The 27907-nt window shown below is 41.8% G+C and overlaps 1 protein-coding gene across 1 annotated transcript in view; it reads left to right on the top strand.

The window, feature by feature from the left end:
• Window positions 1-27656, top strand: part of si:ch211-214p13.3 (nectin-1) — a 33003-nt gene extending 5347 nt beyond the window's left edge. The window contains exons 2-5 of the mRNA XM_056464776.1: window positions 7061-7372; window positions 12771-12879; window positions 15684-15835; window positions 27350-27656. Of these exons, the coding sequence (XP_056320751.1) occupies window positions 7061-7372; window positions 12771-12879; window positions 15684-15835; window positions 27350-27384 (608 nt within the window). The 3' untranslated portion in view covers window positions 27385-27656. The remainder of the gene's footprint in view (window positions 1-7060; window positions 7373-12770; window positions 12880-15683; window positions 15836-27349) is intronic.
• Window positions 27657-27907: the final 251 nt, after the last annotated feature.

Here is a 27907-nt window from a genome sequence, read left to right as displayed (position 1 = left end):
AATTATTAACAATATAAATAGCCATATATAAAATTATTAAATAGTCAAAGTTATAACACTTCTGTTTTCTTTGTAACAAAATACTGTTGAAAAACAAACAGAACTAAACTCCATCGTGGAGATGACTCTAGCATGTTGAAAATTCTTCTTCAATCAAGTTCTCTTACATTTACAAAGTAAATTAAATGGCTACTGTTTCACACTGAGGTAACTGAGGTTTACTGCCTGTGCTGCAAACCACAAATCAAGTAAACATTAAACAAATAAACAACTTATTTCTCTTAAGAAAACCAAACTCGTTTGATTTAAGGGAGTTGAAAATTCTTCTTCAGAAACACCATCATGTCAACATTGTCTGGTGAGAGGCTTGCTCTCTGTGCTGTGACAATGTCACCTGCAGTAGAAAATACTCTCTCACTGGGGACAGATGTGGCTGGGATTCCGAGATAACTTTTAGCCAACTTGGCTAAATGGGGGAACTGGTTCTGGTTGTCCTTCCACCACACAAGTGGATTTGAGTCCACTGAGAGGCTCTGCACTGCTCTGTAATGCTGCACCTCCTCATTCACCACTTCAGACAAAGACTTGGATGATGATGATGACTGTTCAATTGAAAAGATGTCTCCAAACAGTTCAGCCATTGGTGCTCTTTTGGCTGGAGGAGGACAGTCACTGCTGCTGGAGGCTATCTCTGATTGCTCCTCTGTCTCATCCCTGGAAGTTTGGGCCTGTAAGACCAAATCCATAAAATAATTGCAGCATAATGTTAGATACAATGAAGGATATGAAATCCACGATGAATGAAGCTAATTTAATAAAGTTAAGCATTATTATTATTATCTGACTATATTTAAATACTGATTTAAATAAATTTACACTGATTTACACAGCACTTTATTTAATAAAGTTTTTATATTTTTGATTATATTTTATAATTTAATATTTAAATTAAATTTATTTAATTATATTAATATTAAAACAATCAAATACCTGAACAGTCTGTGAACAATCGTCCAGAATTCTCTCAGTCAGACTCTTGAAGATTGTGTCATGGGTGGTCTCATCAAGGAAAGGTAGAGATTTGAAACGGGGGTCAAGTGCAGTGCTCATGTGAAGAAACTGAATTAGTGCCCTATCCGTATCAGGGTATCTGTCCTCAAAGTCATGTGCAATAGCAGCTTTGATGTCTTTCACTGCTGTTGAGTCAGAGCCACTGTGCTTCATGGAGGCCAAGATTCTGTGTTTCAATGGTAAGATCATTGAAATAGTTGGAATCTGCTCAGTGCTCATGAGGGTTGTCACAGTTTTCAAAGGTTTAAGAACCTGAACCACGTCCTCAGCTAGTTTAACATCATCATCAGACAGAGTGACGATGTCTTTAATGTTCTTCTTGACACTCTTGTCTGTTAATGCCGAGAAAACAGCAGCCTGCTGCTCAAGGTAGCGCTCGAGCATGTCGTGGCTAGAGTTCCACCTAGTAGCCACATCCTGGACCAGCTTGTGTAAGGGCAGCTGTAGCATCACCTGTTTCTCCTTCAACACAGCTGCAGCTGTTGTGCTGCGGTGAAAAAACGTGACAACTTTCCTCACTCTGCCGAGGAGTCGGGACATCTGGTGAACGCCCATCCCTCTCTGCGCAGCCAGATTAACAGTGTGAGCAAAGCATCGTATATGCGGAGAAAATCCGGCCGCTTCGACAGCATTGGCAATGTTTCTGGCGTTGTCTGTTGTCACGGGAACGGGGACGTTTGATCTGCTAATCTTCCAATCTCTCACAGCCTCTTTAAGTATTCCCGATAAATGGTCGCTTGTATGGCTCTCATACACCGGGCGTGTTTGGAGGACGTGGTTTGCTATTTGCCAATTGCCCGTAATATAGTGTGCGGTTACGGTCACATAGCTGTCTGTGGCACGGGACGTCCATCCATCTGTGGTGATTGCGATGGTTTCAGCAGTACTCATCCCTTCCTCCACTTTAGCTTTCGTTTTCTCTTGAAGTTTTGGTAGCACATTTTGCGAGAAATGCGCCCGGCTTGGTAATACATAACGGGGCTCGAGCACACTGAGTAAATACTTGAACCCCTCGTTATCGACAACCGAAAATGGTCGCATATCCAGTGCCATAAAAATTGCAATTGCATTTGTAATTTTCTGTGCTCGATCTGAATTCGCTGGAAATTTTGCTTGGAAGAAACTAGGTAGTGTAGGCTGCTGCCGGGTTGTTTTCTGTGCTGAAGCTAAATTGATTTCTGGATGGTGCCGTAGGATATGCATCTGCATGTTGGTTGTGTTGCCTGTCACTTGGGGAAGCGTCTTAAAGCACTTACGGCAAATTGTGTGGGTCTTGTCGACTACACGATTGCCATCCTTTATCTCCACCGGGTAGCCGAAATGTTGCCATACTGCTGACTTAAATGAGGAGGGAGGGTCCGCAATCTCTGGGTTGGTTGCCATGAGTCCTCACGTTCTTCTTCAACTAGCTCAACTTTTTGCAGGCAGGCGTCACGTGATTGGAAAGGTAGTCACGGGGTGTGTCGCGATTCTCCCTTATCACACCGCGACACAGGATCGTGGAACTGAGTGTCACGATTTCGGTTTCGTATCGCGTATCGTTACAGCCCTAATAGTGTTAAATGCCGAGCTGAAGTCAACAAACAAGATCCTCACATAGGTCCCTGGTCTGTCTAGGTGTTGCAGAGCATAATGCAGTCCCATATTTACTGCATCATCCACAGACCTGTTTGCTCTGTAGGCAAACTGAAGAGAGTCCAGTGAGGGTTCAGTGATGTCCTTCAGGTGGGCCAGCACCAGTTTTTCAAAAGACTTCATTACCACAGATGTTAGTGCCACCGGTCTGTAGTCATTTAGTCCTGTAAGTTTGGGTTTCTTTGGAATGGGGATGATGGTGGAGCGTTTGAGGCAGGAGGGAACTTCACACAGCTCCAGTGATCTGTTGAAGATCAGGGTGAAGATGGGGGCCAGTTGGTCAGCACAGGATTTTAAACAGGCTGGTGTTATAAAATCTGGGCCTGGTGCTTTTTTCCTCTTCTGTTTCCGGAAGACCTGGCGCACCTCCTCTTCGTTAAACTGTAGGGCAGGTATGGGGGAGGCAGGGAGTGGTGGAGGTGTTAATGGTGGCGTGAAAAGCAGTTCAGCGTGGGTGTGGGGGGTTTTCTCAAACCGGCAGTAAAACTCATTCAGGTTGTTTGCAAGTCGTTCATTGTCTACAGTGCTGGGGGATGGTGTCTTGTAGTTTGTGATGTTTTTCAGACTTTTCCACACAGATGCTGAGTCGCTGGAAGAGAACTGACTCCTTAGTTTCTCAGAATAGTTCCTTTTTGCGACTCTGATCTCCTTTTCCAGTGTGTATTTGGCCGGCTTATACAAGGCCCTATCCCCATTCCTGTAAGCAACCTCCTTGGCCTGATGTAGCTGTCTGAGTTTTAGTGAACCATGGTTTGTCAATTTTGTATGTGAGTTGAGTCCTGGTAGGAATGCACACGTCTTCACAGAAACTGATATAAGATGTTACAGTCTCTGTGAGCTCATCCAGATCGTTTGCAGCAGCTTCAAAAACACTCCAGTCAATTAGGTCGAAACAGGCTTGTAGATCCCGCTCTGTTTCGTTAGTCCATCTTTTCACAGATCTTAATACAGGCTTGGCTGTTTTCAGTTTCTGCCTGTAGGTTGGAATGAGATGAATCAAACAATGGTCAGAGTGTCCCAAAGCTGCTCGTTGGGCGGAGCGGTATGCATTCTTTATTGTAGTATAACAGTGATCCAGTATATTTCTGTCTCTTGTGGGACATGTAACATGCTGTCTATATTTTGGCAGTTCACGGGACAGTTTTGCTTTGTTAAAATCCCCGAGAATGATTAAAACAGAGTCCGGGTGTTGTTGCTCTAACACCGTGATCTCATCAGCTAGTTTCTGTATCGCCAGACTCGCGTGCGCGAGATGAGGAATGTAAACACTGACGAGGATGAACAAGCAGAACTCGCGCAGGGAGTAAAAAGGCTTACAGTTAATAAACAGTGCTTCGAGATCTGGACAGCACATCTTCTTTAAAACTGTTACATCTGTACACCACCTTTCATTGATGTAAAAGCACGTCCCGCCACCGCGTGATTTCCGCGTTGATTCTTCATCGCGATCCGCTCTGAACAGCTGATAGCCCGGTAGGTGAAGCGCGTTGTCCGGTATGGTGTCGTTCAGCCAGGTTTCCGTGAAACACAGAGCAGCTGAATGTAGAAAATCCCTGTTTGTCTGAGAGAGCAGAATGAGTTCGTCTATTTTGTTGGGTAGAGAGCGGAGATTTGCTAGATGGATGCTAGGCAGCGCGGTCCGAAATCCGCGCTGTCTGAGTTTCACAAGCGCGCCTGCACGCTTTCCTCGTCTGCGCGCTTGAAAGCGTTTGAGTAGCACTGCGGCTCCGCCGACTACAATGTCCAACAGAACATCAGATAAATCCAGGTATGGAAAAATATTCGGTGGTGTATGTGCCCGAATGTCCAACAATTCGTCTCTGGTGAAACTAATTGTAGCAATATGACTCGAGACAGGACAAACTAACAAAAACACAAACACTACTGCAGAGTACGACACGGAGGCTGCCATCGTCATCGGCGCCATCTGAGGTATAAACGCAGTTCAAATACAATGCAATAAAGTTAAACAGCGGTAAAAGCTGCAGTAAAATTGAAGTAACATTAAATAAACTGAGATATAAACTAAAATATATATATTTCACTTAGGTACATAAGTATTAAAATTGCACTTTAATTTTTGTTATGTTTTGCAGTATTGTAGATGCATTTCTGTAGTTTTGAAAAGTACAATACAATATATTGTGGTATATACAGCTATACAACTGAAGTACTGAAACCTCATTTGGAAACCATTGTCCACCGAGCACGAAAAGTAGTAGTTGTACTGCAGTTGTATTGTAGAAGTACTTCAGTTGTATTGCAGTAGATGTACAGTTGGTTGTATTTTAGTACTTCAGTTGTATTGCAGTAATGCTGCAACAGACTTAAGTAATGCAGTTTTTCATGTCCACAAAAAAACTAAAAACTAAAACGGCAGTATTCCTTAAAATAGTATTCCTGCAATAGTTTTATGTAAGGTGAACAAGAATTGGTGAATTGTCTTTTGCACATCTACATGGCTGTTGTAAAACCATTATCACAATCACACTGAGATTGCTCACGCATAGTGTGCAAAAAGATGCTTGTTCGAATACTTTTTGACTCTGCCTAAAAGTATTTTGTTTTACATTAGCCTCTACATCATGTTGTACTTATAGTACAGTGTATAAGCATGGGCTGATATTCTGAGAAGGGCATGCACAACATGACACCTTTACTTCTCACCTCTCAGAAAGTGACCGCAGATAGGGCAGAGGCTTGGGAAGCAGGGTTGAACACTAAACTTTTTCAAATCAAGCTTAACTTTTCTTTTTTAAAAGAAAAACAACTCCCAATCAACAAGAACTTTAAGAACATCACAAACACTCAATCACAAAACTCAAATAACCAGTTTTACAAATAACCAGACCGTTACAAAAACTATTTACTGGCATACTTTCATTCCCCCCCAGGTTGCAGAGGTTGTAAAATGATTAACCATACTCATTGTTACAAATCTAACTATAAATCCATCTAACCAAAACCCTAACTGTCCATCAACGTTGAAATGTGCTCATAAATTAGGCATTAAATCAGTTTTAAAAGAGTGTGTATGAAATAACTACTTACTTTTGTTAAGATAAATTCAAACAGGATAAAGAATAGTGACCTTGAAAATTGATATGTACTGACACTGACAAAGCTAAATCACTGTGAGTGTGTATTTTATTAGGTTCCACTTATTTCGTTCGAAGTGTTAAATAGATGAGGAGATTTTAAGTAGATTTCAAAATGGGGTCTTTATGGGGTTGATTTAATTGTATTTTTAAGACACCTGAAATGTATTTGAGTTTTAAGTCATTTTAAGACTAATTAAGGCTTTATATTTATACTATGGAATTTAAGACTATTTAAGGATCAGCAGACCCTCTGAGTTATCGCATGCATAAAATGTCATTCACACGTGTGATGTCATGATTATAAAGGTTTTATGACAGTCTTATGAACACCACCTTCAAGTAAAATGTTACCCTATTGTTTTCGAGGATAGTCGAATCTGACAATGACTTAATTTGGGATTTTCTAAGCAGAGATAAGATACGATTTTGAAAGATTAGATAAGAATCCCAAATCAAGTTAAGATTTGCGTATGTAAAAAAAAAATTCGGTAAAAAAACTAATTTGTAAATCTACAGTTAAGATCTACGATAATAAACTTTCTGTAATACACCCCTAATGCCATTGCTGACAAGGCTAAAGGCTTAAAGGTCCCGTGAAGTGCTTTGAAATGTGCATTTTTATTCGATGTTTGACAATCTCAACTGAAACATGAACAGAGGGTGGAACATAGTGTAGCTCCTCCCCTTTAATAAAACCAAGATTATAGCCATTTGGTTTATTACCGCTATGCCATTGAGAGTGATTGAGCTCCAGAGCATTAAATGAGATGCATCTTGAAAGGGGGTGGGGCATGTCAGATACTAGAAAGCATTTGATTGGTCAGAAGATTTGAACTGAAGTATGACGGCGTGAAAAAAATTGTTGATTTATTTAGGTGGAAGTGACAAACTACAAGCTTTACATCTAATTAACTTTATTTTAATATCATGGGACCTTTAACATTTCTTATTAGCAATATTATTGTTAAGAATATGGGCTGCTGGCCGGTAAAAACAACTGAAAAAAGTGGTCTGGCTCCTCTGGTATTTGCTAATGGATAATGCACTCTTTTTTCTGTGCGTCTTTATGGGTAGGAGCTTTGTGAATGATTAATTCTAGTAGGACTAAGTGGTGACCATGAAATTAGAAATTTAGGAAGTTAACTAATTTAGATTTCCATTCCTTAAATGCAGTAATATATGCAAATAATTTATGTAAAATTATTATTATATTCCAACAGTAAACATCTGATTAACTTTTTCATGGTTTCCAGCGACGCAGCCACTGAGTGCGAGGGTGAGTGTGGATTCAGCTGCTGTTGCCGGACCCCAAAAGGCTACACTGGCCACCTGCACAGTGATCAGTGAGAAGACGGCGGCTCAGATGTCATGGCGTTTGGGATCTTTGTCTGATTTTGTGAATCCATCGTCCAACAATGTGCAACATCTGGATGGGATTTTCACAGTCTCAAGCAGTCTGATCGCTGTGCCAACTGTACAGATGAATCAACAGCTTGTCCAGTGTGTGATCACACATGATACACTGAAAACCGAGCTAGAAATCAATCACAGGATCATAGTGCACTGTGAGTGACAAGTGTTTTTACAAGTAGGTCTTTAAGGGCAACTTCCTTCCTGAAGCTAAATTATAGTAAAAAAGGAAGGGATCTATAAACGCTCTAACTTTTTCATTGATTTTCATTGATCCAGAACATAAATAAAGGCATCTTTATCATTGCTTTTTAAAGTTTTTAATTTGATGAACAATTATAGTTTATTTAGTATTCCCACATGAAAATGGGTAGTACACTTTAGCGTTATGCTTAAATGTGAACTGTAATGATTTCAGACTCTTAATTTACATGTTGTTTGCCATTAACTACAAATGTATTACAGTTTACATTTATATGTCCAACACAATTACTTAAACTTAAGAGTGTTTGACTCCCTGAAGTACAAAGTACACACATTCTTTACTCAAATGCAAGTACAGGTGCTTATGTATTAATGTAAAAGTAAAGAAGTATGGCCTAAAAATGTACTTAACTAAAAAGTATCAATTGACCCTTCGCTAAGCTACACCCAAAAACTGCCACACACCAATCATGGCTTAGCAACCTTAGCTATGCGCAGGAGGTCTGTTAAGCTTTTGGGGAAGGGATACAAACCAAAGCATTGTGCATATGTATTGTGCAGATCTGATAACCGGTATCCTAAAAATTTGGACGTTGTGGTGGTGGAATTTATTTCCCCTTTCAAAACCTAAAACTCAAGGGGAGAAATGCCAGGGTGGATCAAGCTCTGTGAGGGGCACTAAACGAGCATGGTTAAGTTTTCGATATTTCTGACACATTCAGTGATTGACGGCAATAACTCACACACCTCTTACCCTAAACAGATCTAAACTGTTTCTTACAGAAATACAAAGCAGGTTATGTTTCCCAGCTGTCTTTTTCTTTCTTTTTTTTGCTCGATATTATAAGCACTGCTCTGTTTAAGTCCTCGCAATAGTAGTCATACTAATAGCAATCATATTTTAATCTGTTTCAAGCTACAAATATTTGAAATTACATATAAACAGAACAAAACCGAGATGTGATCACAAACTGAGCACTTGCGATCAATATACTTCACCTGCAGTTATTTTTCAGCCATTATCCCTCGTATAAAAGTCAGAGCTACAATTCACTGTTTTCCTCCGTCTTTTTGAGATTTAGTTATTGTTGACGGCGTTATAGTGGGTTAGTGTCTGCTTTTATATTTGATGTCTGATTAATATTTGCTGGTAGGGAAAATCTATTTGTTCACTTCTGCTATTTATACTTTGATTTGCATTTCAATTTATTTATTTTTTCCACCTAACAGTATATTAGAATAGAAACTGTATAAAAAGCACACAAACATACTGACAGTTATAGGTACTGTATATTGTTATGGGTCATGCTAATATTTGGCACAAATCCATCAATTTCCCTTTTCTGGCTGTTCTTTCTATGAATGAATTATGTAGAAGCACTGTCCATGCGTGTTTCCTCGTCGGTAGTAACGCTAGATTTCATTCTATCAGCCTTTTTAGCTTAAATAGAGAAATCACGGTTTAATTTGTTATTATTAGATTATTTTTAAATTTCACCCATCCTGTTGTGCATGAACTAAGTTGTTGAATGGTCAACATATGAAGCGACTAGGCTAACCTCGCTTCAAGTTTGATTAAATTGTTTTCTAATCGGTTGCCTATTATGTCGTGAATATACCCATGTAAGGAATACTACAGTCCTTTTTTGTCTTGCTTTCTTGGATATCTTACCTGTTTGCCAAAAATTACTAGTTATATCTCTGGCAATGTCTGACACCGGCGCATACATATTGTAATAGATGTGCCAGGCACGAAAGCTCGACAGGCTTAACAACAGTAACCAAGGAGGGCGGGGTTCAGCGGAGGTTCAGTTACTTCCTGTTTAAGTTTCATGCAGGTAACTATGTGTTATGTTTATAAATGTGACGGTCAGGGTTTCAGGAAAGGGAAAGGAGTGAGAATTAAAATGCAGGGACAAAAACATGGGTTTATTATTAACCTTTTTCTTAGAACGCAAAATTTCTCATTATGCTTTGCGTGTATGGGTAAGTAGAATGGGTAAGTAAAACCCAAAGTTGGCAGCTGATGCATACAAACAGTAACATTTAAACAGCTTTGAAACGATCGTTTTTATCTTTTATTTGCTTTCACTGTCTTAGAACTAATACTGCTGTCTATCAGCGCCACCTCCTGGACTGTTTTTTTTTTAATGCGATCTGATGGGAACAACTGCTGCGAGGCATTTTTCCCTCGTTGTCAGAATGGTTTAAATGGAGCCTCGCAATCGCTGAAGTGAACATTTTCTCTTTATTTCAAATATATAACCAACCAAAACAAATGTAATTCATCAAAATGTTTGACACACACACATAGCCTGTGCTGTCCCACTAGCACATTGATTGAATAAGTGGCACAAAGTGAAAATAAAGTTTTGATATGACAGAAAAGCTAAATACTGCTAAATACTACACAGTACAAACTAACTAAGTATAACATAAACAGCTCCCAATTAGAATCAACATGCAAATCAGCCAGAATATAGTCAATAACAGACTTTTATTTGTGAATTTTGGAAATTGCATGGCTTACATACCTGCTAGTTTAATGCCAGTAATATGGTTTGCTGTTTATAATGCAGTAAGGTATTGTGTGTGTCTTTGTGTGTTTGCATGGAAGAGCCACAGAGTACATTTTAACAGCTGACAGGTCGGGAACACTGATGCTGTATTTCAGCATCTGGTCTGATGGCAGACACTGAATTAGAATGTTTTTCTCTTGCACTTGAACTGCATCTGACAGACGTATAACAGTTTTTACACGTCCTTCTTTTAAAATTAAATTTTGCATCACAAAAACCCTTCGTGGGGCGACGCAGTGGCGCGGTAGGTAGTGCTTGCCTCACAACAAGAAGGTTGCTGGTTTGAGCCTCGGCTGGGTCAGTTGGCGTTTCTGTGTGGAGTTTGCATGTTCTCCCTGCGTTCGCGTGGGTTTCCTCTGGGTGCTTCGGTTTCCCTCACAGTCCAAAGACATGCGGTACAGGTGAATTGGGTAGGCTAAATTGTCCGTAGTGTATGAGTGCGAATGAGTGTGTGTGGATGTTTCCCAGAGATGGGTTGTGGCTGGAAAAAAAAATGAATGAATAAATGAAAAACACTCCGTAAGCCACTGAAAACAGTATTGACAACCAGTTGAGAAACGCCGCTTTGGCTGATGACAGTTCTTAATGGAAGTTCTAAGCAGCCTACCGCAAGGTAACTAACATAACTAAAACACAAAAACAAACTTGACTGGGCTGGCAGTAGGGAGGGCTAATGTGAAAATGACGTTTCAATGTTTCGAAACACCCAGGTCACATGACTAAAGTCTTTTCAAACATGAGGTCTTGTGACTAAATCGGTTCAAATCATTGGTCATTTCAGAAGCATTTCGAGATCTGGCGAATCTGTGTTTGACTGACAGGGTCAGAATCTCCATCTCATGTAGCCTAGTGGGCCGTGTGTTTGCACAGAGTAACTGTAATGACCTGAGTTCAAATCCCAACTTAAAACTTTGAAATTGAAAATGTATTTTAATAATGTTATTTTTTATGACCAAAACAAGACATATTTATTCACAAAGTTTTCATTCGGATGTCAGATCAATGTTAAAACAAGACAAGGTACAAGAACAGATCGTTTAAAAAGTAACATCTGTAGCTGCGTCACCCTGGATTCGAACCCTTTATCTCTGCATGCTAGTCAGGAACTCTCACCTTTCCACTAAATCACTTGAAACCTCAACTCTACATCATGGGGTTTAATATCTCAATTTGCTCAACTGTTTCTTTGCTGAAACTGTTCCAGAGCAATACATAAAAATGACCACTAGGTTTCCCTGTAGAGATGGGTTTTGAAACGTTTCGAAGTTTTGCCACATTTGCTTCGATTGTTTCAGTGTTTGCTGTTTCAGTGTTTGCCCACCACTAGCCTGCAGAAAAGAGCATGGCTGTACAAGACAAGACAAGACTTGATGCTGGAAAAACGAATGTGTGACGAACTGACAAGTTCGGATCAAGAATACGGGACAAGAGGAGACTATAAAGAGAAAGAATTAACAAACAAACCAGTGAACTGAATAAACTAATAATGGGTCAACAAGAAGGGTGGGACTAGACAATATACAGGAAAGCACATGGTACAAAGACACAGCACAAGCCATCTGCTCACGTAAAACGGGACTAGAACACGCAGCCAATAGGAGAACTTCTTAACCGCATGTTCACATGAAAGCATGCGGTGCATGTAAACATGAAGCACGTTCTAAACACAACACCATAAATATTAATAAATATATAATAAATAATAATATAAATAATATTAATAAATAAATATTTTTAAAGGGTCTTTTATAAAGGCACACTTCTAAAGATTTAGTAAAACCAGAAAATTTGAATCGAAATTTCGTCAAATGACAGAGAACACGACTCTCCATTGTTAAGTTTACAACCTTTACAGAAAAAAGGCACACGTTTTGGCTATCCAGTCATTTTGATCCATGCTAACTGTTTCCACACACACTGCTTCACACATACACATGACCCTATTAACCTCCTCAACATCACAAGCTGTTCAACATTTTCATCATCTGTGTTATTATACTACCCTACACAGTATTGAATCTTTCTGAAGCGATCTTCTAACTTGTTTACACACAATACTGCTAATTCTGACCAGAGCATGGCTGGACTGTGTGTGTGTGTGTGTGAATACGAGAGGGCATCTGCTGCATAAAACATATGCCAGAGTGGTTGGCGGTTCGTTCCGCTGTGGCGACCCCTGATAAATCAGGCACTAAGCAAACAGTTTTCACAAGTAATATATTCTAAAATATGCATAGCATGTCAATCATAGCAGATTTCTCTGTTTATTCATTAGTTATTACACACTGTCCAATTTGACTTATTGATTGGCTGTTGATTGAACTAATGATGGGGCAACACGGTGGCTCAATAGTTAGCACTTTCGCCTCACAGCAAGATGATAGCTTGTTCGAGCCCCGGCTGGGTCAGTTGGCATTTCTGTGTGGAGTTTGCAAGTTCTGCCCGTGTTGACGTGGGTTACCTCTGGGTGCTCTGGTTTTCTCCACAGTTCAAAGACATGAGCTGTAGGTGAATTGAATAAGCTAAATTGGCCGTAGTGTATGTGTGTGAATGCAAGAGTGTATGGGTGTTTCTCAGTGCTGGGTTGCGCTGCGTTAAACATATGCTGGATTAGTTGAAGGTTCATTCCGCTGTGGTGTCCTCTGATTAATAAAGGGACTCCATTAATTTAATTGGTTTTAATAGGAAAAAACGACAAGGCATAGAAAAATTAAAATTTAGCTGGATTTTAATGAACTTATTGTGAATGTCTTTTTTTTGTGTTTTAAAGATCCACCTCAACTGGTCTTTGTGACACCTTTCAATGATCCATCTTATGCTGAAGTGTTTCAGTGTGAGGCAGATGCCAATCCTCCAGCAACAGACTTCAGATGGCACAGGTAGGTTTTTAAAAAGTTATGTACAGAATTTAGCGTAATGTGCTATATCAAAGTTAAAGGATCATAATTAGAATTTTTTCTGAATACAGTCAGAAATGTCTGGGTAAAATATGCTAGCTGAAAATAATTCAAATTCAAACCAAGAAGAATAAATATAAATAAGGACATTTTATTTTAGTGACAAACTGAGAAAAAGTGCTTTCTTTGGATCCGGTTTTCCAGAGGAGTTTGTATTGTTGCAAATTTCCAGTGCTACATTGGACGACGGGCTGTCATTGTCTGTTGATGGATTCGAACCCGCTCCCTAACTCCAGACATGATAACCGTGCTTTCCCGGGCTGCTTCGGCTGTGGGCCTGGAGATGGTTTATCTCCCAACCCTGTGGCTGGACCGACTAGATGGGTGTATGTGGAGAATTAAGAAGTCAAGGCCTTCTAGCCTCCCGTCCCTTTCTTCCCGGATGTGCACAGTAGGCTCACGCAGTCTTGGAAGGCACCTTTCTCTGCCCGATCTATGTGTACCTGCGCCCTCGCCACCCTTGATGGTGGAGCAGCCAGGGGGTACGAGTCAATTCCCCAGATTGAGAGTGCCATTGCGGGCACGCTTGGTGCCTTTTCTTTGTGGAGTCAACCTCATCTGCCATCCAAGGCGTGTTTGTTATCTGCCTCGCTCTGAGCCAGAGCCCACACAGCCGTGGGCCAGGTTGCTTCCACCCTGCACACTAGGGCCACCCACCAGTGCTACCATGCACAGGCGCTAGCCCAGGTCCACGGGGGTGCTTCCGACCCAGGGTTGTTACGAGCCCCGCACCGCAACTGACTGAGCTCTATGGACCACAAGTCTGCTGTGTGTGCCCTGGCAAAGATGATGGCCACATTAGTGGTCCAGGAACGCCACCTCTGGCTAAACCTGGAGAAAAGATACAAAGTTTGCTTTCTTAACTCACCCATATCCCAGGCTGGGGCCAGCTGGGGCTCCGTGGTAGGAACCTGGTTGCATTGGCATTTTAATCACCTGGAGCTGTTGGCAGTGTATCTCGTGTTGCGCCGTTTTGACCGGTGCTAGAGGGGAAACATGTGCTGATCAACCGCATGGGAGGCATCCACTTCCGCCGCATGTCTAAGCTCACTCGCCATCTGGAATCACATTCCATTCTTCCCCACAGAGCTCTCTCCTCGTGATGGCCCCTCCCTGGCACATCACCTGGAAGAAGCTTCTTCTCTGGGACAGGCACCGTTTGGCACCCGCCCCCAAATCTATGCCTCACGTATGTTCCGTAGAGGTGACCTGATGACATATGTGACCTACTTATTAGGTGGTTAACACCTTCACTCAGGCTAGAGCACACTACAGGGCATTCCTACACCCTGAAGTAGAGTCTCAGAGCTTTTAGATCCTCTGAGCAGCTCTTTATCTGTTTTAGTGATCAGCAGAAGGGAACTGCCATTTCCAAACAGAGGTTGGAACATACCCACTGACCAGTGGATGCCATCTCCCTCGCTTATCTGAGCCAGCATGAGTCGTGTCCCCCAGGAGTGAGAGTGCACCTCATTTGGAGTGCGCATCCTTTTGGGCGTTAGAATGCAGTGCCTCTCTAACAGACTTTGTAAAGCTGCGGGTGGGGTGACACCTAATACATTGCGAGATTTTTTAATCTTGAGGAGAGCCGATGTTCTCACATTCTCACATATGCTTATTCAGCAACAATGCGGTCCCCCCTCCTAGGTGGATGCGGCCCCCCCCCCCCTTGCCACTAGGCCTCTCTACTTGGGCAGCAGGTGTCCTGCGCAGCATCCTCCCTATCGGGACTGTAAAACTTCTGTTGAGGTGTGATAAGGGCCAGGGAACACGTCAGGCTCTTGCCTTGGTATAACCTCTCATTGGGGGCATGGTAAGGTTCAATCATTGTGGTGTTTTGGGGGAATGCTATGTTCCTTCACCACAATGTCTGCCTCTTAGCTGTTGAGCGTGAAAGTCTCTTCAGCTAGAAAAGGATGCCTCAGCTTTTATTCTAAATTGATTGTAAGTAGCGACAGCTGTGCATGCTGACGCTGCCAACTAATTGGCATTTCATTGGCCAGTTTGTATACTCTTTCAGATGATTGGATTCTGACAAAATCCTACATAACATTTCCATTCCCCCCTCGAGTAACGAGGGTTACTTTAGTAACAGGAGCGGTCTTCAGCTTCCTACAAAATATCTTATTTTGTGTTCAATAGAAGAACTCAAAAAGTTTCAGAACTACTTGAGGGAGAGTAAATAGTGAGTAAATTTTAATTTTTGGGTGAAAAATCCCTTTAAGCATATTAAACAACAGCACAACTCTTGTTTATCTTGTTTATGCTATCTATTTAAGTTGACACAAAAATCCCCCTAGGCACAATTTGCTTCCTCTGAACAGTACAAAGAGTGACCTGTCTGACTGAAGAACACTGCAGTCATTTACAACTGTTTGCTTTTACATACGCAAAGTACAAACCAACTTTTAAAAGGCTTTTTTTACATGAAGTTTTGCATGCAAAACATTGAGTTTACTGTTTGTTCAAACTACCTATTTACAATGACCTGAAACAACACAATTCTTGAGTTATTTTGGGACATATGTAATTGTTTTATCCACTTTAATCCACTTAAATTTGTATCAATTTATAAGTTCACTTAATTACTTCATGTTTACTTCACAAATCTTTTGTGTGGAACCCAGTATTTTTAAGGTGTAGATCAGTCAGTCAGGTTTTTGTAAATCATTAGGTATTTCAGCATTATTGAACTGATTTTGTGTTCTTTCTTCTTGTTTATGGAGTAATAAGGACGTGACTATCCCGAATGATGCCATTGAAATCAAAGGAAATAAACTCTACTTCTTGAGACTGTCCTCTGACCTCAATGGAGTGTATTTCTGTAATGCTTCAAACATGTACGGCACAGCGGTCGGCTCTCTCTTCTGGCATCAAGGTAAACTCCTCTCCCAAGGTAAATACTCATCTGATAACAAAGCTTATCAGATGAGTAATGTGCAATGTCTGATAGCATGGCAAGCCATTTTATATTTTATTTAATTTAATCTATAAAGTCATTATGCTAGTCATTAATAATTTAGTGGTTAGTAACAAATGCATTTTAATAAATCTATGAGATATTATCTATTCAGTTTGACTATATATTTGAGTGATGACTAAAAGCTAATAATATTTATTTTACCAGTAGTCATTCAGTATTTGTACTGATCTTTATATATACCTAAAAATAGAAACTACTTATTCATTAGATAGCTATAAATTATGATTATTAGATAATATGAAAAAATATTTATTATTGAAGTAGATTTTTTACTTTTTAAAATATGAAATTAACCTACATAACCAAATTGTCTGCGTATAAATTACTCAAATATATATATATATATATATATATATATATATATATATATATATATATATATATATATATATATATATATATATATATATATATAAATATGTATATATATATTCATTCATCCGTTCATTTTCGTTCAGCTTTATCCCTTATTTATCAGGGGTCACCACGGCAGAATGAACCACCAACTATTCAGGCATATGTTTTACACAGTGGACGCCCTTCCAACCCACTACTGGCAAACACCCATACACACTCTTGCATGTACACACACACTCATAGTGTACGGCCAATTTAGTTAATCCAATTCATATATATATCACATGTCATAGGACTGTAGAAGGAACTGGAACACCAGGAGGAAACCCACGCAAACACAAGGATTGCATGCAAACTCCACACAGAAATACCAACTGACCCAGCCGAGACTTCTTGCAGTGAGGCAACAGTGCTAACCACTGCTATCGTGCCACAACCTCATATATTTATGTACAATTAAAATAACCATATATTTATGTAGAGTTATGTAGGAGAGATGGCCTGGATTGTCAAGGCTTGGACAGAAAACAGAGAGGAATAAGGTTCAAATGAGTCTTTTATTTAATATAAAGAAGAACAAAGGCAGCTGCCGTTCGCCAATCACCCTTTGGGGAACCCGACTGGATAAAGGCAACAGAAATTCCACCTCGGCTCCCTAGGACTGGAGAGACTGTTGGAGCTGGCGAGCACAGGTGAGGAGCTGGATTCAATAGTGAGGTAACTGTGCAAATCACAGGTAAGCAAACTAAAGTTAAATAGTAATTTAAGAAACTGGACTAGACTAGACTAGACTGGAAATAATAAATGCAAAAGTATCTTGAGGATCTGTTGAGCAAGAGAGTGTCTGTAAGGTTTAATGCACACAATAATCTGGCAATGAGTAACAAGACAGGGCAAGTATAAGTAGAGAGGTGAATCAGATCAAATATGTACAGTTGAGTAATCCATGCGTGCCAGAGCTGATTGTAAGAAGTAACAGCTGAAGCATACAGCAGATGAAATTCCAGCATACACAATAATCTGGCACTGTTAAGTTAAAAGCGTCCACACTGTAGGGTTAAAACAAATGTGAACTAATGTAAAGAAACAGCTGCAAAAGGGGGAGTATATCAGGGAGAGAGGCTGTTGAGTGTCTCCTGAAAAGTCTCTTTTGTTGTCGACAATACAGAATCTTCTGGAGTCAAAACCATCAGACTGCTGGTTGACTGATCATTGAAGGAAGAAAATACCGCGACATTGCATACTATAAGTACAAATAAAAAGCCAATATTTTAATAATAGTCTGGTAGTAAGTCACTAATAGTAAGAAATTTCTGTTTAACGGAAAAAAAAAAAATTTCAACACTTTTCTAAACATAATAGTTTTATTAACTCATTTCTAATAACTAGTTTATTTTATCTTTGACATGATGACAGCAAATACTATTTTGCTAGATGTTTTCAAGTATTCAACTTAAAGGTGCATTAGGTGATTGTCTTCAGAAACATTTTTGGTTATGCTGGTTGAAAGTCTCTTCACATTCCAATAGTAATGACTAAAGTAAGTGATCTAAATGTGTTTATATGTTCTGGGTAAGGCATAAAACTAAAAAATGTTCATCCAATTAAAAATTGCCAGGCCGACGATTCCCATAATTCTGATAAGTAGCCCAAACTGTCTGTCAACAAATGTAGATTTGTACATTTGCGCACCTGTGACAGCGGTAAAAACAAATGCTGAATCAAAACTTTTTAAAATCCTGAATCAATATTGGAGTTACTTTTGCGTGCTGGAGGAAGGATGACGCCATGGCCAAAGAGCATAGAATCACCAAGAGGCAACACTCTGTTGCTGTTTGGTAAACAGCCACTAGATGCCGCTAGTGTTACGCGGTGGCCATTTTGGAAATTCCAATAGAACAACAGCATGGATTACTATTAGACAGAATGAATTAAAATAATGAGTTAAACATGAGTTAAAATATTATATATTCATACACCACCATTGAAACATTTTAAACAATATCTCAATAAAAAGAAAACAATTTCCATAATGTTGACAAGACTACGTTTAATATATCTGTTTAACTTATGACATGAATGTAAGGTCAACAAAATAACTTAACTTTTTTTTTTATTTTACTTAAATTAAGGTGATGCAAAAATTAGTATACCCCACATCAAAAACTACTTTATCTCGTTTGTATGGCCTTCATGATTTTTAATGAGACCACCAAGACTTCTAGATACAAGTTGGCTTCATTTTGCAACATATTTCTTTTCCATTCCTTAAAAATTACCCATCTTTTAGATTTGCTCAAAGAGATGCTCAACTTGATGTCCCATTAGAATTCTCCATATGTGTTTAATTGGATTCAGATCAGAAGACATATTTATAATAATATAATATATTAACGTAGATGTGTATGTGTGTGTGCGTATGATGAATTTATGTGTCAGAATTCAATCATCTTGGACAAAGTGGCTCTTTACATAAAAGTTTTTTTTTAGTCTTTCTTTAACAGACAACACTGGGAAAAATACTGTACACCATTATAACATAACATAATACGGCAACAAAAAGTGTGCTGTCGGTCTGTTATCAACAACCCATTTTGAAAGTCATGTTAATTTAATTTAACATGTCAGTATTAATTTATATTATGCCACTACTAAATTATTAAATTAAAGTAATTTTACCTAAAAGTGACAGTTCCAAGAAAACAAGTAGGCCATGGTTAAAATATAAACGTTAAGTCTGTAAAATAATCTATTAAAAGTGCTGATGATTGTGATTAGTAAGTGTTGTATTGTAGTCTTTCAGATTTTAAATAAATAAAATAAAAAAAAAAACAAAGCAGCTGCTTGCCATCACGACAGCAATAAGATCCAATGGACGGCTGATAGCTTTCACTCCAAAACGGCGGAATCACGGCGCTGCTGTTACAATGGAATGTTCTATAGACTTTCGCTTTTGGTGATTCTAAGTTCTTTGCCATGACTGAAGTATTTCTAGACATGCGATTTTATGTTTTAAAATTATTTATTCACGCAAAGCCACCGAAATCTTCAGGCGAATGATTGATGTGACCATTTTAATTTCTTAAGTTATTTTTTTATTTAGTTTAACAACAAAACATCAGTAAATAGCGCTAGCCTGCTTTACTGAGCTGAAGCTGGTTTTATATTCACATTGGTTTATTTTTGAACAATGACAACCTGCATGACATGCTCCCTATATTGTTTACTATACAATTTTGAATATTCTCTCTGAATAGGCATGTAAGCATGAGCAGCTGATAAATGAGTACAGTTACCTAATGGAACACATACTAGTATCTATAAAAAAAAATCTAATTAATATCTAAGTATTAGTAGCATGAAAATAAATACTGGTACGCTTTATAGATTAAATGTAAAAATGACTTGCCATAGATTACTATTTATTTTTTGAAGTGTGTATTTTGATGAAATATGATATGGTAGACTTTTGACTTGTTTAGACTACTGCACTTAGGTAAGACAAGGTGACTCCCAAACAAAATCAAAGGAGAGAAAGCAAAGATAAAGGCAGGAAACAGGAACAAATAATCTCAGACATGTGCATTCAACAACTGACAAATGCAGACTAAGGCACAATTCTATGTTATACCCCTACACTTCCCTTTGCCCTTTAAAACAGTCATATGGTTGCTAGCTCATATGTTATATGAGATGCAATGATGTTCTCAAGGGTAGTCATTAAAGATAGCACAAGCGTGTTCAACTGATTCCTCACTGCCAAAATTGGCTTGAGCTGTATTTGGCTTGAGCTGCCCCAGCTTGAAAACACAGGTCTCCAAATTTCCCCAGGCATCCCTGTTCCATGCAGAATATATGTGGTTCATGTTGCAATACCTGCAAATGTGTAAGTACTGTGTATTTACACAGTGCTCTTGTTTATGGATGTTATAATAATAGTAATACATTTTATTTATAATTCTACAACATTAGAAGCAATAAAGGTTGAAGGAATAGAAAATAATACATTACAACACATAACATCACATGATATCATAAGATCAGTGACCTGAAAAGCAACCTTATAAATTGGTTTTAATGGATTTCTTAAAACAGTCAAGAGATGAAGTATATTCCTAATGGGAGAAGGCAAGAAACCACAAGAAAACAATGTTGTTAACATGCAGCAAAAAAAAAATTCTTTTCAACTAGAGCTTTCTGACAGGGTAATCTATCAATAAATGCCGTTTTGGCAATGTGGTGGCGCAGTGGGTAGCGCTCTCGTCTCACAGCAAAAAGTTCACTGGTTCGAGCCTCAGCTGGGACAGTTGGCGTTTCTGTATGGAGTTTGGATGTTCTCCCCGCGTTCGTGTGGGTTTCCTCCGGGTGCTCTGGTTTCCCCCATAAGTCCAAAGACAATCGGGAGAGCGCACTTGTCCTGCGGGGACGTTTGCAGCTGGATACGTTATGGACGGGTGGAGGAAGTGGCACTATATGAAGATATCTATCTATTCGGAACTTTGATAACAGGTTTTCTGCTGATGGGCTTTTGGGGGCCCTGGGGTATTGACGATTGATGAAAGCGGTCAGTGCGGCTCAAAACCCCACCAAGCTGAACGAATTGGAAAACATCGGGGGGAAACTAGCGGCTTTGCAACAAGATTTGTTTAGACCCGGAGACCAGTGACGGATATTAAATATCTGTGAAATTGGCAGATATTGACCCAAGTTGAGACAAACAACTTCTCCCGGATAGCAAGATAAGGAGACTGTAGCAAAGCTCGTTATTGAGGGAAGAAGAAGACAGGGTCGGCGATTCAGGTGAACAGTAAAGTTTTATTTTTTAAATGAGTGCACAACACTCGTAGTATGTGTGTGTGTGCTCTCTCCCTCTTCTCCCGGCTGCTCCTTCTGTTCTCCTTAAGAAGGTTGTCTCTCCGGCCCAATCACTAGAATAAACAGGTGTTATTTATTATTTCTGATTGGCCTGCTGATTAGCCGCCGGGCTCCAAGCCTGCTCTCCCCCCTCATTGGGTGTTCGATCATGCTTACCTCTCCACATACCCCCACCGCCCGCCTCAGGCCGGGGAGCCGTCCGGCCTGCAGCCCTCCCCCCCCCCGCCCTGGAGAGGAAGTCGGCCACAGCCATCTGCGCCCCCGGCCTGTGGACCACCTTGAATTTAAAAGGCTGTAACGCTAGATACCAACGGGTGATCCGCGCGTTGGTATCCTTCATGCGGTGAAGCCACTGGAGAGGAGCATGATCTGAACAGAGGACGAATTCCCTGCCCAGGAGGTAATAGCGAAGAGTGAGAACGGCCCACCTGATCGCCAGGCACTCCTTCTCTATGGTGCTGTACTTAGCCTCACTCTTACTGAGTTTTCGGCTAATGTACAGCACCGGCCGTTCCACTCCTGCCACCTCCTGGGAGAGAACCGCCCCCAGACCCCGATCGGATGCATCCGTCTGTAACAGAAAGGGGAGAGCAAAATCAGGAGCGTGCAATAGTGGCCCCCCGCAAAGTATAGATTTTACCTTTGAGAAGGCCTGTTGACACTGCTCCGACCATTGGACGGTATCTGGTCCCTCCTTTTTAGTGAGATCAGTCAATGAGCTGACGAGGGCCGAATAATTAGGGACAAAACGCCTATAGTATCCCGCCAGCCCCAAAAACTGTCTCACCTCCTTCTTGGTCTTAGGTCTCGGACAGGTGGCAATAGCTGCAGTCTTATCAATTTGGGGCTGCACCTGCCCGTGGCCTAAGTGGAAGCCCAGATACCTTACTTCCACTCGCCCAATTGCGCACTTCCGTGGGTTAGCCGTGAGCCCGGCCCGTCTCAGCGCCGACAATACCGCCCTCAGGTGTTGCATATGCCGCTGCCAGTCATTACTGTAAATGATGATGTCATCTAAATAAGCAGCGGCATATGCCACGTGAGGGCCGAGTATTTTATCCATCAGACGCTGAAACGTTGCCGGTGCCCCGAACAGCCCGAACGGAAGTGTCACGAATTGGTGTAATCCAAACGGCGTTGTGAAAGCCGTTTTTTCGCGGGATATCGGAGTCAAGGGGATCTGCCAATAGCCCTTCGTTAAATCCAAAGTCGAGTAAAATCGAGCAGCACCTAACCGGTCGAGCAACTCGTCAATACGCGGCATTGGATAGGCGTCGAATTTTGACACCGCATTTACCTTGCGATAATCCACACAGAACCGGACCGAGCCGTCAGTCTTGGGTACCAAGACAATCGGGCTGGCCCAGTCGCTGTGGGACTCTTCTACTACTCCCATTTTCAACATATTACTCAATTCTTCCTGAATCACTTTTTTCTTGTGTTCAGGTAGGCGATACGGCCGGGTCCTAACGACCACGCCCGGTTCGGTCTCGATATGGTGCTGAATCAGGTTAGTACGACCGGGCAGGGGTGAGAACACATCAGAGAATTCACGTTGGAGGTGCCGGATATCGAGGAGCTGGCTCGCTGAGAGATGATCCCCTCCGGTGACCAGAGCGCCCGGCCGTTCCCGGCCGGGGCTCTCTGGCCCCAGGTCATCCTCGTTAGTAACAAGCGTAGCCAGCGCCACTTCCTCCGGCTCCCTCCACTGCTTCAGCAGATTAACGTGATAAATCTGACGTGAATCAGCCCTGTCCGAACGAACCACCTCGTAATCGAGATCACCGACTCGTCGTGTGACCACAAACGGCCCTTGCCACTTGGCGAGTAATTTAGAGCTGGAAGTGGGTAATAGTACAAGGACTTTATCTCCCTGTGCAAATTTACGTAGTTTAGTGCCCTTGTCATATCGCCGGCGTTGGTCATCCTGAGCCTTAAGCAAATTCTCCGTAGAGAGCCGCCCCAGTGTGTGGAGTTTTGCTCTAAGGTCCAGAATATACTGAATTTCATTTTTACTCTTAGAAGGCTCGTCCTCCCAAGCCTCTCTAATGACATCCAAAACCCCTCTGGGCTGTCTGCCATAGAGAAGCTCGAAGGGGGAAAACCCCGTGGAGGCTTGGGGAACCTCCCGCACAGCAAATAACAAGGGCTCTAACCACTTATCCCAATTTTTCGCGTCCTCGTGAACGAATTTACGGATCATTGATTTAAGCGTGCGATTAAACCTTTCCACCAGCCCGTCTGTTTGTGGGTGATAGACGCTGGTGCGAATGGATTTAATGCCCAATAATCCATAAAGTTCGCGCATGGTGCGTGACATGAACGCGGTGCCTTGATCAGTGAGAATCTCCTTGGGGATTCCCACTCGGGAGATTATACGAAACAGAGCTTCCGCAACACTCTTTGCGGAGATGTTACGGAGCGCTACTGCTTCCGGGTAGCGGGTTGCATAATCCACTAGGACTAGTGCAAACCGGTGCCCGCGTGCGGATCGCTCTAATGGCCCGATGAGATCCATACCAATTCTCTCGAAGGGCATCTCCATAATTGGTAACGGGCGCAAAGGCGCTTTTGGGGTGGCCGGTGGATTTACCAGCTGACATTCACGGCACGCAGCGCACCATCTGCTAACATCCCCGTGAATGCCCGGCCAAAAGAATCGGGTCATGAGGAGATTTAATGTGGCCGCCTGACCTAAATGTCCAGCCATAGGATTAGCATGAGCCGCCTGGAAAAGCATTTCCCGACGGCACTTTGGTACTAATAATTGGGTAGTATCTTCTTTTGTCTGAGCGTCTTGGGTCACTCGATACACCCTGTCATTAATGATCGCAAAATATGGATAGGAGAGGGGCCGGTCAGGCTGGAGGTTTTCCCCATCTATCACCTGCACTCTTTCGAGTGCATGTCTTAGCGTGTCGTCACGAGACTGCTCCAGGGGAAAGTCTTTACACCGGGAAATTCCCAGCCCTTCCCCTGAGACAGCGCGTGACGTCACCGCTTGGGATTCCCCCAGCTGAGCGACACACCCCCTACCCGGCGATTTCGTCTTCCAAGACACACCCGCACATAAGACCCCTAATAATCTATTAAATCCAGGCCAATTGGTTCCCAGAATTAGCGGGTGTTTGAGGTGCGGGTTAACTGCTACCTCAACGCTATGCTTTTTACCCCGGAATTGAATGTCTATCGCCGTTAGCAGGTAGTGAATTACATCCCCGTGCACACACCTTACCCTTACTGTGCGGCTCGTATCCAATGCCGGGTCTTGAAGCAGGCTTTGGTGGATGGAGGTTTGGTTGCACCCCGAATCCACCAAAGCTTGATATGTACCCCCTTTTATACTCACTGGTATCCGGTATAGCCCGTCGCGACCGGGGGCGACGATTGGCGTGGCGGGGACCCGAATCAGCGCACTCACCTCCTTCATGGAGCAGATTTGTGGTGTGCTATTCTCGCCCCCACGGCGCCAATGCATCGGCCCAGCCCTTCTCACTATACCCCCAGGGCCAGCAAGACCAACTGATTGAACCGGAGAGAGACCTGGCGCTGTCTGGGGAACCGCCAGGGGTCGTGGCTCCACCTCGCCGTCCGGAAATGGACCCGCCCCTCTTGGGACGTTCGGCCGATCCGCCTCTGTGCACCGCCATCTGGGTGCTGGTGTGGGCGGTCCCAGCAGTCTGGGCCTGGGAACAGGAGGAGAGAGAGGGAGAGGGGAAGAAGAGAGAGAGGTTATTTCGCCGACCCTGGACCTCGCCACCAGGTGATCCTCCGCCAGCCGGATGGCCGTGTCCAGATCCTCTGGCCGGTGGCACTGGACCCACTCCGATGTTCGGGAGGGGAGGCGGGTGATGAATTGCTCCAGCACCACGGCATCCACCAGCTGGTCGGTGGTCCGGCCATCCTTCACCAGCCATCTGCGGCAGGCGTCACGGAGCTGCTGAGCGAACACGAAGGGCCGGCCACTGGCAGTCAGCTCCATGGAGCGGAAGAGCTGACGCTGCTCTTCCGGATTGCGGCCGGCCCGCTGGAGAATGGCTCGCTTCAGGTGAGCGTACTCCAGGAGATTCTGGGCCGGTAACTGCTGCACGGCAATTTGGGCTTCGCCTGACAGCAGGGGGATAACTCTTACCGGCCACTCGGCCCGCGGCCAGCCACACGCCTCCGCCAACCTCTCGAAGAGGTTCAGGAACACTTCCGGGTCGTCCTCCGGTGCCATCTTCTGTAGCGAGATGGGAGGGTGGGCGGCAGATGTTGGAGCGGGCCGGATCTCCTGGGCCAGCAGACTCCGGATTAGCTCGCGGTCCTCCCGCTGGGCCTCTACGAGGACTTGGAAGCGTCTTTCCAGATTTGCTCTCAGGTCCCTCAGCGCATGGTGTTGTTGTTGGTGGAGGGCCGCGAGCGCCTGGATGACTTCCGCACATGGACTGGCAGACGGAGTAACCATTCTGGCAGCAAAGTTTCTTCTTCTTCCCGGGTTTCGGCACCACTGTAGCAAAGCTCGTTATTGAGGGAAGAAGAAGACAGGGTCGGCGATTCAGGTGAACAGTAAAGTTTTATTTTTTAAATGAGTGCACAACACTCGTAGTATGTGTGTGTGTGCTCTCTCCCTCTTCTCCCGGCTGCTCCTTCTGTTCTCCTTAAGAAGGTTGTCTCTCCGGCCCAATCACTAGAATAAACAGGTGTTATTTATTATTTCTGATTGGCCTGCTGATTAGCCGCCGGGCTCCAAGCCTGCTCTCCCCCCTCATTGGGTGTTCGATCATGCTTACCTCTCCACAGAGACGCTCTGAAATTCCTGCTCCTTGTCAAGGACACCTGTTGGACTCACACATACTGTACACAGCTACAGATATACAATCACTACCTAGCCCCGCATCGTGTGCTTTTACCCAATGGAGTGGGTAGGCGGGTTTGTGACCAGCACTCGATGACAGGACCCGATGGCTGCCTCCCTCATCGCACTATATCCACGTTCCTTGTTCCCATCCCCTGTTGCAATGTTATGTCTTTGTGTTAATGTGCTTGATTGCTGGGGCTTTGACTGGGTAAGTTGGCATTTCTGTGTGGAGTTTGCATGTTCTCCCCATGGGTTTCCTCTGGGTGCTTTGGTTTAAAACACAGTCCAAACACATGCACTATAGGTGATTAATTGGTCGTAGTGTATGTGTGTGATTGTGGGAGTGTATAAACCTATGGAATAGTTGGTGGTTCATTCCACTGTGGTGACCCCTGATGAATAAAGCGATTAAGTATGGAGCTAATAATATGCCAAAACAATCTGTATTTGAATTGTGTTTATTTGAATTATTGACAATTTTAATTTAATAAATCAGAATTTTATTTGCCGTTAAAATTCTTTGGAATTTAAATTTTTTAATTTGAATTTCATAACTTGAATATTAAACATCAGAAATTTAAGCCTTTTCAAGGCTGAATTTTTTATAGAAACTGTATTTTTACAAACTAGATATCTACAGTCTATGAATTCAGAACACCAAAAAATCTGAAGTTTGAAAAAACGTCTATAAAAAATTATCCTTGAAAAAATTCTGTCTTAAATTTCAAATATTCAATATTCAAATTAAGAAATTCAAATTCAAATTGAGAAATTCAAATTCAAACAATTTTTACGGCATATACAAATTCAGATTCAAATAAATTACAATTGTCAATAATTCAGATTAACACTATTTAAATTCAGATTGTTTTGGCATATTATTAGCTCCATACTAAGCCGAAGGAGAATGAATGAATGAATAATGCCATTATTTTACACGTTTGTCGGACTCTTTGCTTGCTTGGTCAGCCACTTTAATGCTGTACCATTTGTATTCAGGGAAATTTCTCATACCGCTTTATCAGTAATTGTGGTCCAAAAAAAAAACGTCTTTTGAAGTCTGACACGTCCCTCTACAAAAAGATAATCAAGACAAGGGATGTGGAAGGGCTAAGAGTTAGAATGGGATTGGGCCTAGAATAGGAGCTTTTATAGACAAAGACTACAAGGTAACAAGAGGGCGGAGGCAGTAACTGGGACAACTAACAAGAGTAACCACAGGGATTGATGAGGGTGTAGTACAGAGAGCAGTGACTGAACACAGGACACAACAGGGAACAAAACATAATATAAGACAAACATGAAAACCAGGACCATGACATCTATCTCTTTTCTAGGAAAAAAGAAAGAAGACTACCATCCTGAGCTTTGAGTCATTTCATCAATTCAAGGCAAATTAAGAAGGAGCCACAGGATACGTGTCAATGCAGCATTTCTCATGCAAGTAACCAGGGCCGGAGTGGGACTCATTTTCACCATTGAAGTTTTTTAATTTTGAATTATTTGACATGGAATGACCCAACTAATGATTACTGAATGTGTTACGGAATGACCAGATTTACACTGTATAATCAGTTCAAAGTAGTCAAACTTTTGTGCTAATTGTTTTCCTAATAAAATTAAAGTACATTTTAGAAGTTTTAACTTATCTTGACTCTTATTCTATTACATTAATACTCAAATCCCTTGATCTGTAAAAACTAAATTAATTTCACTTAATGCCACTTAGTGAAACTAATTACACTACTTTAAAACGATGTAAAAAGGTATGTTCAATTCAAGGTTATTTGTATAGCACTTTTCACAATAATAATTGTTTCGAAGCAGCTTTACAAAAGGTGCACATTATTGCATTACAAACAAATTCAGAAGAGTTTAAGTTATTAGTTATACTA

The sequence above is a fragment of the Danio aesculapii genome, chromosome 9 (genome assembly GCF_903798145.1).
Source record: "Danio aesculapii chromosome 9, fDanAes4.1, whole genome shotgun sequence".
NCBI classification, from domain to species: Eukaryota; Metazoa; Chordata; class Actinopteri; order Cypriniformes; family Danionidae; genus Danio; species Danio aesculapii.
The sequence above is the reverse complement of the archived record's forward strand: the minus strand, read 5'-3'. Positions and strand labels throughout refer to the sequence as shown.